This window comes from Mytilus edulis, chromosome 4 (genome assembly GCF_963676685.1).
Source record: "Mytilus edulis chromosome 4, xbMytEdul2.2, whole genome shotgun sequence".
NCBI lineage: Eukaryota > Metazoa > Mollusca > Bivalvia > Mytilida > Mytilidae > Mytilus > Mytilus edulis.
In genome coordinates, this window is record NC_092347.1 from 60,000,156 (window position 1) to 60,016,154 (window position 15,999).

General features: G+C 33.8%; 1 protein-coding gene across 17 annotated transcripts in view; it reads left to right on the plus strand.

Annotated features, from left to right (window-relative positions):
* Positions 1-15,455, plus strand: part of LOC139520113 (uncharacterized) — a 62,700-nt gene extending 47,245 nt beyond the window's left edge. For 11 of the 17 annotated variants that reach the window (XM_071312560.1, XM_071312562.1, XM_071312564.1 and 8 more), the window contains 2 exons: positions 221-289; positions 14,887-15,209. In XM_071312560.1, coding sequence (XP_071168661.1) covers positions 221-289; positions 14,887-15,059 — 242 coding nt within the window. In that variant the 3' untranslated portion in view covers positions 15,060-15,209. Of the gene's footprint in view, positions 1-220; positions 290-14,886 lie in introns of all 17 variants that reach the window. The other 6 variants (XM_071312567.1, XM_071312576.1, XM_071312566.1 and 3 more) reach the window with 3 other exon arrangements.
* Positions 15,456-15,999: the final 544 nt, after the last annotated feature.

Consider the following 15,999-nt stretch of genomic DNA (forward strand, 5'->3'; position numbering starts at 1 on the left):
GTATGTGTATATGACAAGCCTTCTGGAATCATTTCAAAGCATACTCAGTGTCTGGAAGGCAACTAAATCAGTTCCAAAAAACGTTTTGGCAAAGAAGTTTATTATAGCAATTTCTGAAATACTATGCAGACAGTTTATAGTGCTATTACATGTTTGTTTTGTGTTTGTATGATGTTTTGTGTGTGTGTTATGGTTGCACAATCAAGTTTGCTTTTTGCAGTAGCATGTGGAAGACAACGGTCTAAGAGCACACCTACAATCAGCCCTGAGATAAGAGAACAATTAAAAGGTATTGCAGTAACATGGGTTTTGGACAAGTAATTTCACATCAGCATTATATATAATAATGTATATATGTGTTTCTCACAACCCACTTAAAAACCATTATTGCTGTTGCATATTTTATTTTCACATATAATAGGCATATACTATAGTGCTAGTGTGATTATTCAGCTTTCAGATTTCACTGGGGGGGAGCAGTTCACATTGTAGGTCAACTGATGTTATTGGTTCGAGTCCTGCTTGTTGCCTAGCTTTAATTACAATACAGTTATCCCCATTGTGAAGAAAATTAAACAGAACACTAAATTTTAGTGACTATTTTGGTGTGATCATTTTCGTTTATCAAAAAATTCTGTGAAACCTTCTTGTCTGCAGTGCTTTAACAATCTTTATTTCACTAATGCTACTAATATCTATTTACTGTAAATTCAGAAATTATTGCAATGTTTTAATTTTTTTAAGAATTAAAAAGGATTTTTCTCAATATCGCAAAAATTCAAATCACATCTATAATACTTAAATTACGAGGTCCAATTTGTCAGCCGTCATCACGTAAAAACGACGAATCAAAGAATTCAACTTTATATATAACTAATATAGTACTAAGGTGTAGATTAAAAATTACACCACTCCAGGCCCTTTTGTTTTCCCACGTAATTAATATTGCCAATAATTAAGAAGTTCCGGGTCGAGTCCGATACCGATACCAATAGTATATTCACCTGTTACCTATTACCTTATCTCGCGGTACGTTCCGCATCTGACAGGCGCACCAACAGCGGTGTTTTCAGGATTAATATGCTATATACGCGGGTCATAATCACAGGGTTGACACTACTAAATTGTCGAATTGTTACCTATTGTAGTATTTTAATCAGTAAGACTTTCTAAGATAACAATACGAATACTAAAAATCTGGACTAAAAATAAGGCGTATAGGTACAGTTTTCAATTTGTTAGCTGGGCATGACGTAAAACAGCGAATCAAAGAATTCAACTTTATTTATAACTAATATAGGACAATGCTGTTGATTAAAAAATACTCCATTCCAGGACCTTTTGTTTTCCAAATAATTAATATTACCAATAATTGATAAGTTCCAGTTCGACGGGTTCAAACAGAAAGATTTGAAAGCAGAGAAAACTGTGTATCTTATAATCAGCATGACTTTATCAGATGACAATACTAATACTCAAATAATGCTTGCGCATAGTTATATACTTTAATTCAGTCACGGACCCGCGATATCATGGGTGTGTTCTAGTTTTAGTCTAAAATCACAAGATTGCAAAAATCAATGCTGGCAATAATTTTTGAATTTATAGTACTCAAACTTTGTTTTAAATCATTTTTAATTTGTTCAGTTACATTTTAATACACTTGTATAAGACCCAAGAACACAATTATTTCATGTGCATTTCTTTTGTACAATAAATTCAAGTTAAAAAAGAATCCCACCTCAGCTCTGTCTCAATAAGAGTTTAACAGTGTAGTGTACTTCTTTTGGGACAAATAATATCAAATTATAGAAAAGTCTTACCCACTCGACTCAAATTGTGGCCAAGTCTATGTTAATGGAGTCTATCATTCAGTTTGACAGCTTCAGACATACTAATTTTTTCCTTTTTTATCTGAACAACATCAACTTTACATTAAAATTCACCATCCAAAATTTTTTTAACATATTATTCAACCACTGAAGAAAAATATCCCCAACCTCCTACCCTCTACTTAATATATCATACATAAAACATTAAGATATAGATTTGGAAAGTGTTAGAAAAAAAATTGCAAATTATACACTGTGCACATTAGGGACTATATTTGTAGACAACAAAATTCAAAGGACGATAACTGCACTGTGTCATCTGACAAGAATATTGATAATATTTCTTCACAATTTGCTTTTATTAAATGTTTCATATATTCACTCTTTTGCTTAAATGGTAGTTCAATTATATCAGTTATAATATCATTCTGCCTTTTCTCTATTTTCCCTTAAAGATAATTCTGTGTATTAATCAGAATATAATACTTGCTTTAAAAAACACAAGATAACAGAATCTTTAAAACTGAAAAGATCCGTGAACGGTGCCCAAATTGCACCCAGTACCCAAATTTCACCTATTCAAAATAAACAGATCAGAAATTCTAATGCAACAACGTTTGTAACTTTCTTTTTGATTGGATAACGTCACTTTTGTACATGGCATCAATTAACAATTGATGCTATGGAACGTACGCGCAAGCGCAGACGTCATTTGACAGATTTTAAATACATGTTTTAACGTTGTTTTCTGTCAGTTTCATTAGAATAGAGATAACAATATTGTATTTTAAGCTCCAACGGCGTCAGTTTGGGATTTGATGGTCGCAAATACCCGTTTACTGTCTCCGCTAACGCGTCGCCAGTAAACTTAATTTGCGACCATCAAATCCCCAATTGATGCCGTCGGAGCTTAAAATACAATACAGTTATCTCCTAATTATTAAAAGTTGTCTTTGAGTCTAAACAATTTGTGTATTTGGATTATTTGACTTTATGCATGTCTTACAAAATAGGTGAATATATTCAAATATACACTAAATGTTCACAATTTATATCAGCAGATGAAGCTTTCATTGGAAAAGAAAAATTTACGAAACATTGCCATGCAACGTTCACCAAAAGTCATCTTTTAAAAATGAAAAAAAAAAAATGTTACAAACATCCATCTTTAAAAAAATGAATAGTGAGCTTGTACTAATGTCAAATTATTACAAATATTTGAAAAAATAAATCAAAACATCTGTTATTCGTTTTTTAATGATGTGAATTTAAGCATGGTACTCCTTATAATTCTTGGGTATTTTGGGTACTCCTCATTATGGAATCATGGATACTTTGGAGGTCGATTCCAACCCATTTTTCTATGACTCAATAAGGATTAAAATTCAAATTGGTGTACCTATATAATAAAGAAGGATACAGCTATAAAATAAACACAATGGAAATTGTTGTCTTGATCATTTAAAAAAAATGGTGAAAAAACTGTCGAAATAGGTGCAATTTGGGTACTTATCACATAATAAATCTGTTCAAAGTTTAAACAGTATAAAGTGTCATAATATTTACAATTTTAATTATTTTTAAGAATTCAGATATAACTAATTGTGTTATATCAATTTTGAAGAATACAATGAACAAGTTGCTTTCTTTAAAAAAAGAAATGCAATCGTAAACCCAAATGCTTGTTTGGCATTATATATATATTAGATAATTGTTTAATAAAGATGTATTGTCTTATATTACTTTTGTTGTGCATAAGAATTAGAAACTGACATTGCCTGTTTAGTGGTTTAAATAATGTAATACCGGCTTCACACATCAACGTATAGATCCGACGTACGTCGGCAGAGGTAAAAAAAATCATGCACGCTACCAAAACGCTAGTAATTTTGATGCATTCCACCTGTCAATCATATCTGTATCGTGTGCACAACGAGCTTAAAGCGTGTATTGGGTGTGCGTAAAGCGTACCTTAGCGTTTCCCCTGGTCTTCCTACATTCCCAACTGCAGGTCTGTCTATATGTGAATGTTTGTCAATAAGTCTGTCACATTCGCCCGTCTGTTTACATGTTTACCAGTCCGTCTATGTCCACTGGTTCGTCTACATGTTCACTAGCTTTGAAATAGCTTTCGGTAAGTGCGATTATTTCAGTGATTTGTGTCTATTGTTTTTATGTAAGTGATTATTGTGCACCGTACCCATAATTTTAGGGACGCGAATTGCAACTGATATTTTACAGTTTTTTCTTGCGATGTGTTGTCCTTAAGGTTTGGTTCATTTGGGAGGGTTGGGTTTATGGCCACCACATTGTTTATGTGCCAATGCCCATTCTAAAGCCAGAAACATGTAGTACAGTGGTTGTTGTTCATAATTCATGTCGGTCAAGTTGTTTTCGTAAATTATTTTGTTATCAATAAGGCTGTTTAGTTTTGTTTGATTTTTGTTTTTAAATCTTAATGGTCGGGGCATTTAATAGCCGACTAAATAGTAGTTTTTTTTCATTTTTGGAGGCCGCTCGGTGGCCTTTAAAGACTTACTACCACGTCATTGTAACTCTGGTTGGTATTTGTATCATTAGTGCTGGACCATGGTCGATCCTATATGCACCTTTGAGGCAGGCGGGATATTTTTGTAGATCTTGTACAGCTCAAACTAATGTGAGTAGTTCCTGTACTTCTATGTCTAGTCCGATGTTGCATGGTTAGAGAGGGTGTAATATCTTCTGTAGGTTTGATGAAGTTTCACCCGTATCGGACTTCTTTTCCTAAATGAAAGCTTTAAGGCGACGAGTATTTTTGTATGCAATGTGCCCTTAACGTGTCTAAAACTTATCTGTAGCGTTTTCAATGCTCGTGTAGCGTGTATATTATGTGCGTGCAGTTTACAGGTACATGTATATACATTTGACAAACGCTTGAGCTGAATGATTTTTTTTATGTTCCATTAAAATTTTCCTGAAGTAAAAGCGTTCACCAAGCGTATACCTTTGCATTTCGACGTACTTCAAACTTATGGAACGCATGTTTAAACGCTTGCGTAAAGTTCCTCTGGTGAGCAACTAAGTTATGCATACGATGATACGGACTTTGTTAATTTTCTTTTTTGACTGATTGTTTTACATTGTCATTTCGGGGCCTTTTAAAGCCGACTATGCGGTACGTGCTTTGCCTGTTGTTGAAGGCCGTACGGTGACCCATAGTTTGTATTTCTGTGTTATTTTGGTTTCTTGCAGATAGTTGTCTCATTGACACCAAACCCGATATCTTCTTTTTTTATATTCGATATCTTATCGCCGACCTGGTTAAGTCTGCTAAAAATGCATGCATGATTCATTTTTAGCTCACCTGGCCCGAAGGGCCAAGTGAGCTTTTCCCATCACTTTGCGTCCGGCGTCCGGCGTCGGCGTCGTCGTCCGTCGTCTGTCGTCCGTCGTCGTCCGTCGTCGTTAACTTTTACAAAAATCTTCTCCTCTGAAACTACTGGGCCAACTTGAACCAAACTTGGCCACAATCATCATTGGGGTATCTAGTTTAAAAAATGTGTGGCGTGACCCGGTCAACCAACCAAGATGGCCGCCACGGCTAAAAATAGAACATAGGGGTAAAATGCAGTTTTTGGCTTATAACTCAAAAACCAAAGCATTTAGAGGAAATCTGACATTGGGTAAATATGTTTATCAGGTCAAGATCTATCTGCCCTGAAATTTTCAGATGAATCGGTCAACCTGTTGTTGGGTTGCTGCCCCTGAATTGGTCATTTTGAGGAAATTTTGCTGTTTTTGGTTATTATCTTGAATATTATTATAGATAGAGATAAACTGTAAACAGCAATAATGTTCGGCAAAGTTAGATTAACAAATAATTCAACATGACCGAAATGGTCAGTTGACCCCTTTAGGAGTTATTGCCCTTTATAGTCAATTTTCAACCATTTTTCACAAATCTAAGTAATCTTTTACAAAAATCTTCTCCTCTGAAACTACTTGGCCAAATTAATCCAAACTTGGCCACAATAATCTTTGGGGTATCTTGTTTAAAAAATGTGTGGCGTGACCCGGTCAACCAACCAAGATGGCCGCCACGGCTAAAAATAGAACATAGGGGTAAAATGCAGTTTTTGGCTTATAACTCAAAAACCAAAGCATTTAGAGGAAATCTGACATTGGGTAAATATGTTTATCAGGTCAAGATCTATCTGCCCTGAAATTTTCAGATGAATCGGTCAACCCGTTGTTGGGTTGCTGCCCCTGAATTGGTCATTTTGAGGAAATTTTGCTGTTTTTGGTTATTATCTTGAATATTATTATAGATAGAGATAAACTGTTAACAGCAATAATGTTCATCAAAGTAATATTTACAAATAAGTCAACATGACCGTAATGGTCAGTTGACCCCTTTAGGAGTTATTGCCCTTTATAGTCAATTTTTAACCATTTTTTGTAAATCTTAGTTATCTTTTACAAAAATCTTCTCCTCTGAAACTACTGGGCCAAATTAATTCAAACTTAACCACAATTATCTTTGAGGTACCTTGTTTGAAAAATGTGTCCGATGACCTGGCCATCCAACCAAGATGGCCACCACGGCTAAAAATAGAACAGGGGTAAAATGTAGTTTTTTGCTTATAACTCTGAAACCAAATCATTTAGAGGAAATCTGACAAGGAGTTAAATTGTTAATCAAGTCAATATATATCTGCCCTGAAATATTCAAATGAATTGGACAACCGGTTGTTGGGTTGCTGCCCTCCAATTGGTAATTTTTAAAGAAATTTTGCTGTTTTTGGTTATTATCTTGAATACTATTATAGATAGCGATAAACTGTAAACAGCGATAATGTTCATCAAAGTAAGATCTACAAATAAGTCCACATGACCTAAATTGCCCTTTATAGTCAATTTTTAACAATTTTCATTAATTTGGTAAATTTATGTAAATTTTTACCAAATATTTTTCTCTGTTACTAATGGGCAAAGTTCATTATAGATATAATTGTAAGAAGCAAGAATGTTCAGTAAAGTAAGAACTTCAAACACATCACCATCACCAAAATACAATTTTGTCATGAATCCATTTGTGTCCTTTGTTTAATATGCACATAGACCAAGGTGAGCGACACAGGCTCTTTAGAGCCTCTAGTTAGGTTATCAGTCGTAATTAAAGTGGCACATTTAATTCGTTGTTTCATTGCTTGAAGTATCATTTCTTACATCTGCATGGTCAAATGTGTATTTTTTAAAAATAAATTTTAGATTTAGATTTCAGTCACGGTTATTTTTTCCCCCTTCATATTGAATATCTATACTTATCAGTCGCATTTTAATGACGAAAAGGATTCAGAGGTTATTAAAAAAAGTAAATAATGTTGCAATATTTAAACAAAGAAAATAACTTTAAATTTGCAATATTAATGAAAATAAATACGGACATAACTTTCATAATTAATTTTAACGTTATTTTCAATAACCGATTTTTTTTTTTAAATCCTCGTTTTTACACCTATTCGAGGCACGTATTTATGATTATATTTCCATGTCCTTGGTCTATCCTAGACGTAAAATTTCAAAAAGTGCTAATACTTTTTTTAAAGATATTATTTTTAATTGTTCTCGTTCAAAATATTTTATTTTTTCATATTCAATATCTATTTAATTTTATTTTTAATAACCATTTTTTTTATTTATTAAAGTTGCAATATTTAACCAAAAAAAAATAACTGTAATTTAATCATATGCAAGAAAGACTTCCTTTTATTGCGAACCCTATCTTAGTTTTCCATAGATTCACCTGCAAGTTACCTGTCGATTTAAACTTTTGGCAGTTCTATTGTCCCATCTAACAAATACAACAGGTATTGTTCTCTGTGTAGTTTATTCACTGGGACCTTTAAATTTCTTCTAGGAGAAATATATCACTCATTGATTAATTTACCTGACCAAAAAATTATCTTCTTTTTTATTGAAATACTTCTAATAACTCACATAAACTGTATGCAATATTGTATTTATTCAATATTATCATTAATATATTTTCAATCTGTTCAATATAAAATCTGGTTTAATACTAAAAAGTTTATTTCAGACACATTTTTTAGTATTTTCCAATGAATTTACATGTTTTTGTTGTTGTTCATTTATAGACTTATGTTTATGAAGACCTTAATTTAAAGATAATAATATTCAAATCTTTATTTATCAAACACACAAAAATATTGAATATTTGATCAGAAATCAACTTTTAATTTTTGAATCAGTATTACAAATGTAATATTGAACACATTAAAAACGAGTTACTCCAGGTATCGAATAAATACAACACCACATGCAGTTTTGTGAGTCCTTACTTAGTATTGGTATAACTATTTTTTCTTCATTGACAGTTCAATTTTTTACTCAGGTAAATTAATCAATGAGTGATATATTTCTCTTGGAAGAAATTTAAAGGTCCCATCAAATGGAACAATTTGTTCCCAAGTTGAGATTTTTAATAATAGAGTTATACCTACCAGTGAAAATTGACATTTATTAAATTAGAATATAATTCGTGTTAACTAGTTCTCATCGCAAACATCTAGGTGATCTAGAAATAAAAACATCCCTAGGATGTCCGATCACCTTACCTGTGTAATACACCCCACTACAGGTAAATATACAGGTATTCTCATCAGTTTTGATTTTTGTCATGTTCCTTCAATCTACACTTACATGTATCTCGAAATTCATCTGGGGGATGGTGGTGGCCCCTTCACTGGTAGGTATAACTCTATTATTAAAAATCTCAACTTGGGAACAAATTGTTCCATTTTTAATAATATTCATTATACCTACCAGTGAAAATTGACATTTATTAAATTAGAATACTCACTGATTCCAAAGCAGTGTTGAATTCATTCAACGGTGGTGGATGAATTTCCTTTTCTTCAAGAAAAAATCCACAAACAAATATCTTTCCAACAGGATAAAATACTACCACCATAACAAAAAACCCACTATTTACATCTATATACAGCTACATGTTATACTGCAAATACAAATAAAATATCATACAAATAAATGAATTTGTATGCTTATATCCTATTCTAAAACTTTAGTGGCATCAAAATCTCGCAAATAAAACTTTGCGAATGTTGATTCAACTGCCCAGTCGGCAGAATCTAGAATTGATTTCAAAGAAGCTCCCTTGTACAAAGCCCAACTTGGAGCTATAGCACGTGTGGAATGTGCATTTACTTTCATATTGTCATCATTATATGCTATTCTAATAGCCTGTACAATCCAACTTGAAATAGTTGCTGTTGATACCGGTTTGTGCGGTTCATTTATTCCCAGAAAAAGCTTAATTCTTTCTGATTCACTCAACTTTCCTCGAAAATTCTTAGTTTTATCCAAATAAACTGAAAGAGCTCTTTTTGGATCTATTAAAGTTTTCTCTGGAAAACTGGGAACAAATAATTTTTCTCCAAAATGTTTTTGTCTATCTTGCTTGGCTAAGCCATGTCTTACAAAAGTAATACCCTTACTTTGAACTCTCATTGACTTGTCATCAATACGGAGACTTTGCAAATCACTACATCTTCTGAATGTAGTTATGGCAACTAAAAACACTGTTTTTAAAGTTACATGCTTTAAATCAACTTCTTGCATAGGCTCAAAAGGTTTCTTCTCAAGAGCCAGTAACAATAATTCTAAGTTCCATTCAGGCAGAATTTTAACCTTAGGAGGTCTAGAATTAAAAACACCTTTGATAATTCTAACTATGTTAGGATGTTGGCCGACAGGAAAATTTTGCACTGGAGGTAACACTGCAGATAACATAGATCGATAACCTGCTATTGTCCTATATTGCAAACCAGAATGAAATAAATAAGCCAAAAAATCGGCAATCTGATTTAAATTTGCTGAATATGGATCAATTTGTCTCTCACCACACCAGCTATTAAACTTTTCGAATTTTGAGGAATAGTCCTTTTTTGTACCATCGCGCCATGAAGCTGAGAGCAATGTTCTTGCTGATTCAGAAAATCCCTCTGTTTTAAAACGTCTGTCGAAAGAAGCCATGCTGTCAGATTTAATATTTCTGGATTTGGATGAAACATTTTCATTTTGAACTGAGACAACAAATTGTCCATTACTGGTAGTCTTATTGGGCATGCTATCAGTAACTGTAAAATCTCTGTGTACCAGTGTCTCCTTGGCCACTGGGGTGCAATCAAGATAATCTGACAGTGGAACAGCCTCATATATTGCAATATCCTTGGAATCAGACAAATTGGGGGAAACACATACGCGTACATGTTCTCCCAAGGAATTGTCAGAGCATCCAAGGCCAGAGCATTGGGATGAGGAATCCAAGTGCAAAAGATTTCTGTCTGGCGATTTTCCCATGACGCAAACAAATCTATCAAAGGAGTTCCCCATATCTGAAAAATCTGCTGCACTATTGACTTGTTCAGAGACCATTCTGTGGGACAAACCTTTTCCCGACTCAAATGATCTGCCAAAACATTCTTCTTGTCCATTATATGGGCTGCTTTCAATACTATGTTGTTTTGAATTGCTATCTGCCATAGCTCCCAAGTCAAGTAACATAAATTTGGTGACTTCGTCCCCCCTTGACGATTTATGTATTGCACTACGCTTGTGTTGTCGCTCCTTATCAGAACACATTTTCCCTTCAAAATTTTCAGAAAATGCTGAACTGTCAAAGTTACAGCTTTCATTTCCAAACAATTTATGTGCCAAAGTTTCTGTTCTGAGTTCCAAACTCCCTGAAAAATCTGTTTTCCCATATGACCCCCATAACCTTTCATTGAAGCATCTGTCGTTATGGTCACATTGATTTTCGGCAATTGCAAATATCGGCCTTTCAGAGTGTTGGCTGAATTTTTCCACTATAAAAGATGGGATTTCAGATGTTGTGTCAATGGAACATGTGCCAACATATTTTTGCTGACTGGTCTCCAAAAACTTAACAAATGAAGTTGGATGGGTCTCATAAACAGACGAGCATTGGGAATCAATTCGATGCATGATGCCATCATCCCCAAAATTTTCAAAAAATCTAGAGCCAAATTCTGACCTGAAATCATTTTTTCTAGTAAAATCTGTAATTTTTCTATCCTTTCCATTGTTGGATAAACTAGGCCCTTGTCTAAATGAAAAACTCCCCCTAAGTAAGTTATCACTTGACTTGGAACTAGGCTCGATTTGTCTATGTTTATCATAAAGCCTAGTGAAACCAACAGATTGAGACATTTCAGACGATCCTGAACTAATTGCTGTTGGTTTTGATTGACTATCAACCAATCGTCTAAATATACTGACATTCTGATATTTTGAGTTCTCAGATATGCAGCTACTACTGACACCAGTTTTGTAAAAATTCGAGGAGCACATGTTGGGCCAAAGCACATTGCTTTCCATTGATAACATTGATTTGCTATGCAAAACCTCATGTACGGACGATGTTTCTGAAAAATTGGTACATGGAAATATGCATCGCTCAGATCTATTGAAATTGCCCAATCTTTTGGTTTCACTAGATTTATGACTTTGCTCATTGTGTCCATCTTGAAATGGACTTTCTTTAGATGTGCATTTAATGGTTTTAAATTTGTCACAGGTCTCATTTTCCCGTTTTTCTTTGGCACCAGAAATAGTGTACTGTAAAAACCTGTGAGAGATTCCGGAAAAAATACTTTTTCTATAGCATCTTTTTCTAATAAAGAATTTATTTCTGCCAAAAATATATCTGCGTTTTTGTGAGATAGTATTGTTTTCTTGATGCCTGTCCATGCAGGTCTTTGAAGAAATTCCAGTTTGTAACCTTCCTCTATTATAGAAAGTACCCACTGATCTGTTGTTATCATTTTCCAATTTTGAAGAAAATATTTTAGACGCCCCCCTACCGGAATCTCTGTACACATCATTAAACATGAGCCTACCTTTGAGTCAACTGTTGTTCTTTCTGGGGATCCGAAAAGACCCCCAGCTACTCTGACCAGCCTTGTTGGTCTTGTCCTTATTTGACTCTTTTGCAGGACCCTTATAGCCTTGATTGTCTCTTTGTGGCTGTCTCCCACTATTTGATGTCTTAGGCACATTGAACCTATTGTTATTTGAGCCTCTAGTCTTATTGGCATTTACAATATTATGCTCAACATTGAACTTGGGAGTTTTATTTTGCCAATCTCTGTCAAAATCTGCCCTTCTCTTCCTACCCTGACCTAGTTCAGGTAATAAATCATTCAATTGATCTTTTTGTTCCTTGCGCTTTTCAAGGCATGTCTTAAGACCATTCCCAAAAACACCTTCTCCTGATAGAGGCAAATATTGAGTTTTGTCTTTTATATCAGACAAATTCACAAGACCTGATTCATGTGATGCAGCCTTACGTCTGACTAAATGAAAGAATGCACCAGTCCTACCCGACTGGTCCAAAGACTTAGTTGACATTGAGAACAAATCTTTCACAATTTGACAACATGATTCTTTCTCCTCATGCTCTAAAGACGGAGAATTTTCAAGCTTCCCAAGCAGAGTACCCATTGTCTGTTGCATATACATGCCTGAAATCACATTCATTCGAGACGCCATTTGCCCTTGATATGAAAGTTTTTCAATTTGTTTTAAAGGCTGTGTATATAATTGCCTATGGCCAGTATCCCATGACTTTACTGCCTTTGGCCCATGATTCTTTCTCATCATTGGCTCTAGCAAGTCGTCCAGACTAGGAACTTGCAAGAACTCTACAGCACTATCATGCACAGGAAAACAACTCCTGTATTCCTCTCTATAAGCGGAAAGTTTCTCTGGGTGCTGACACCGCCAGGAGTTTTCCAAAATAGTGACTTGTGCCTGATCCATAATCAACCCAACACTACCTTTATCATTGTTTGAGGCAATATCCTCACTAAACAATTCTGACAAAACATTATGTCTAGTTATATTGTCTGAGCTTAACTCAACATCTTTGTTTACATCATTTGAAACAGTTTTTAATTGTACATGTTTCATAAACCTTTCACCTTTTCTAGCAACACTACCTGTTGACTGCTCAAATCTAATTTCGCTCTCATTATCTGACTCATTGTCAGAGCGAATATCACCAAGTATATCCCTTTCTATCGGATTTACATGAATAGAAATTTCCGACCTTGCGTCGAAATCTATATTTCTAGAAATTCTAGGAGAACCCAAATCCTCGTCTAGATTTGAAACTAGTGGGATAATGGGTCTAAGGGTGTCAGATCTGAGCAAACCTTGTGTTTCTCTATTCTGACCCCTTGAATCTGGATTAGTTTCAGATCTGGGCATACCTTGCGTATCCCTATTCTGAACTATACTCTCGTTATTTGCCCCTCTAACATTGGCTAACGACTGCATCATGCTAAATAATGTATCAAATTTACTATCAAAATTGTCTTGCAAACCTTGGATTTTCTTGTCATATTCCTGCTGCAATGCAGTTGACTTTGACGGCTTTTTCTTAGCCTTACCAGTGGTTTTGGTTCTGGACATATCTTTACTTGCCGGTAAAAAAGATGGCGTATCTTTGTTTACCTCCTCCGAATTCTCGTGCACCTCGAGATCGGATTCCATGCTCAAAAATATATTTAAATTTTCAATTTAAACGATATATTATTAAAACTTTGTTATCTAAAGAAGTCTTCAATAGAAAAAAACTAAATTTCTAATTTTGTTGAAAACTTTGCAGCGACGAGAACATCTGTTCGCTAGCTCGCAAAAATTAAAACTGATGAGAATACCTGTATATTTACCTGTAGTGGGGTGTATTACACAGGTAAGGTGATCGGACATCCTAGGGATGTTTTTATTTCTAGATCACCTAGATGTTTGCGATGAGAACTAGTTAACACGAATTATATTCTAATTTAATAAATGTCAATTTTCACTGGTAGGTATAATGAATATTATTAAAAATAAACTACACAGAGAACAATACCTGTTGTATTTGTTCAATGGGACAATAGAACTTACAAAAGTTTAAATGGACAGGTAACTTGCAGGTGAATCTATGGAAAACTATGATAGGGTTCGCTATAATTTCAGTATAAAAAAATAAATAGCTTGCTTTTTACAACATGTACATCTTCACTAAACGTAAAATCTAAAATAAAATGCTACTAAAACTCTTTCTAAAGATTTTATTTTTAATTATTCTCGTTCAGAATATAACATGAAATCTTATCTCATATCTAAACACAGCTGGTTACATCGTTTGACTAATTAAAATACTACGCATGTAGGTTAATATTAGCAGCTTGTAATCGTGTGCAAGAAAATATTATATCATAATAAATTTCAGATCATACGTAAAATATCTCTATAGCAACTTAAGATGCTAATGCATATTCAACAGATTTGTAAGCTATTGCGCATGCATTTGAAAGGTGGTCATAGCTATTGCGCATGTATTTGAAAGGTGGTCATAGAAAGACCAGAAGTGTTCCGACTAACATCTGGTGTTCCGAAAGACTACATCACTCGTCCAATATATACTGCGTAAACCCTCAGGGGTTTACGCAATTAACATTTAGAATTGTAACCAATGATTTGCAGATACTTAAGCTACTGAGCAGACTAAATATTGACTCACTTAACTTCCTTTTTAGAATTTTCATTTCTTGGTGTCCATGGTCTGTTAAGGTCTTAACTGTTAAAAAAATATTCTCCTCCAATAGTTCTTTTTACCTTTAAAGTTGAAGTGTTACCATTTTTTTTATTTCTGGCTAAAAACTTAAATAGAGAGAATATATGACACAGAAAATTATCAGCTATACAAGATCAACAGAAATGTGATCTTATTCAGAATTTTTAAAATCTTTTATGTTGAAAATGCAAAGATCCAGGTGAGCAACACAGGCTCTTTAAAGCTTTTTGTTAAAAACAGAAAGGCTGCTACTGTATCAACTGATGCTTAACTTTTTTAACAATTTAAAAAAGATGGATTCAATATAACATACAAGAAAGGGTAGTAATGTTGAAACAATGGTTTATTTATATTGATATTGACATGCATATTATCTTTCAGTTTCCAAAATAGGTCCAGAACCATCGTTTATGAGGCATTTAAACAATGTGCTTGGTGGACAGCAGCAGCAGCAAAGAAAATCCACCATTCCAGCCATTCCAGGCCGCCAACCTCAAAATTTCATAGAAGATGACGATGATCTGTATGAACAACTACCTGAAACAGATGGATGAATAAACATTTGCATGCTAAAACTCTTTTGATTTGTAAAAAATGTGATAAATTTTTGCATATTGCTGTAATGTTAGCAAGGATTTGTATACATACAAATCATGATGTTAGTTAATGAACTTTTTGTTTTTACCAAAATCGTCAATGAGCAGGGTTTTGTCTTATAATGTTTTGTCTAATAAGATTGACTTGTGAAGTCAACCCAACCAATCCAGTGATCGTAGTGATCGTAGTAGTTTATTTCAGCTAGAAGTGGCTGTGGATTCATTATTAATCATTGGATATGAATTTCTGTGGATTTCGTGGGAATATGTGAAATAAAATGTTCAACGAATTACAAATTTTCTATTGCCTTGTAACTAGATATTAGCAAACCACGAAATCAATACCCACAAAAATGCAATTTTTCGTCAATCCATGAAAACTGATACCCACGAAAATAAATGAATCCCCAGTGTTTAAATTTTTGGATTGATATGATATTGAAACAATAGAGTTTTAGCTCACCTAGGCACAACAATATTTGTTTCTGACATTTATAAGTTTGTTAAACCTAACCTTTTTAAAATTGTATGAAATAGTGGCAATAGCTTTTTGTATGAATAAGCAATAATGTGTGAAGTAAAATTTTAGAAGTACTACACAACAATATATATAATACCACAAATTGGCCAGTTACTTGCTTTTTTTTCAAAGCTGTAGGTAGATTATAATTTTGCCAGGTCAGTTTTTATTATGATATTTTGCTCATTGTTTACAGCCAGTTAAAATGTACATTTTCACCCTCTATTGTTCTGAACATGCATGAAATATTTGCCACTGGAAGTTAAGCATCCCACAATCATACTAACAATCTTACCTTTACATTCAATATTTTAACAGTTAGTTATATATTATATGTTATAGGATGCTGTAGATAATTTAAATTCATTTAGCGTGATC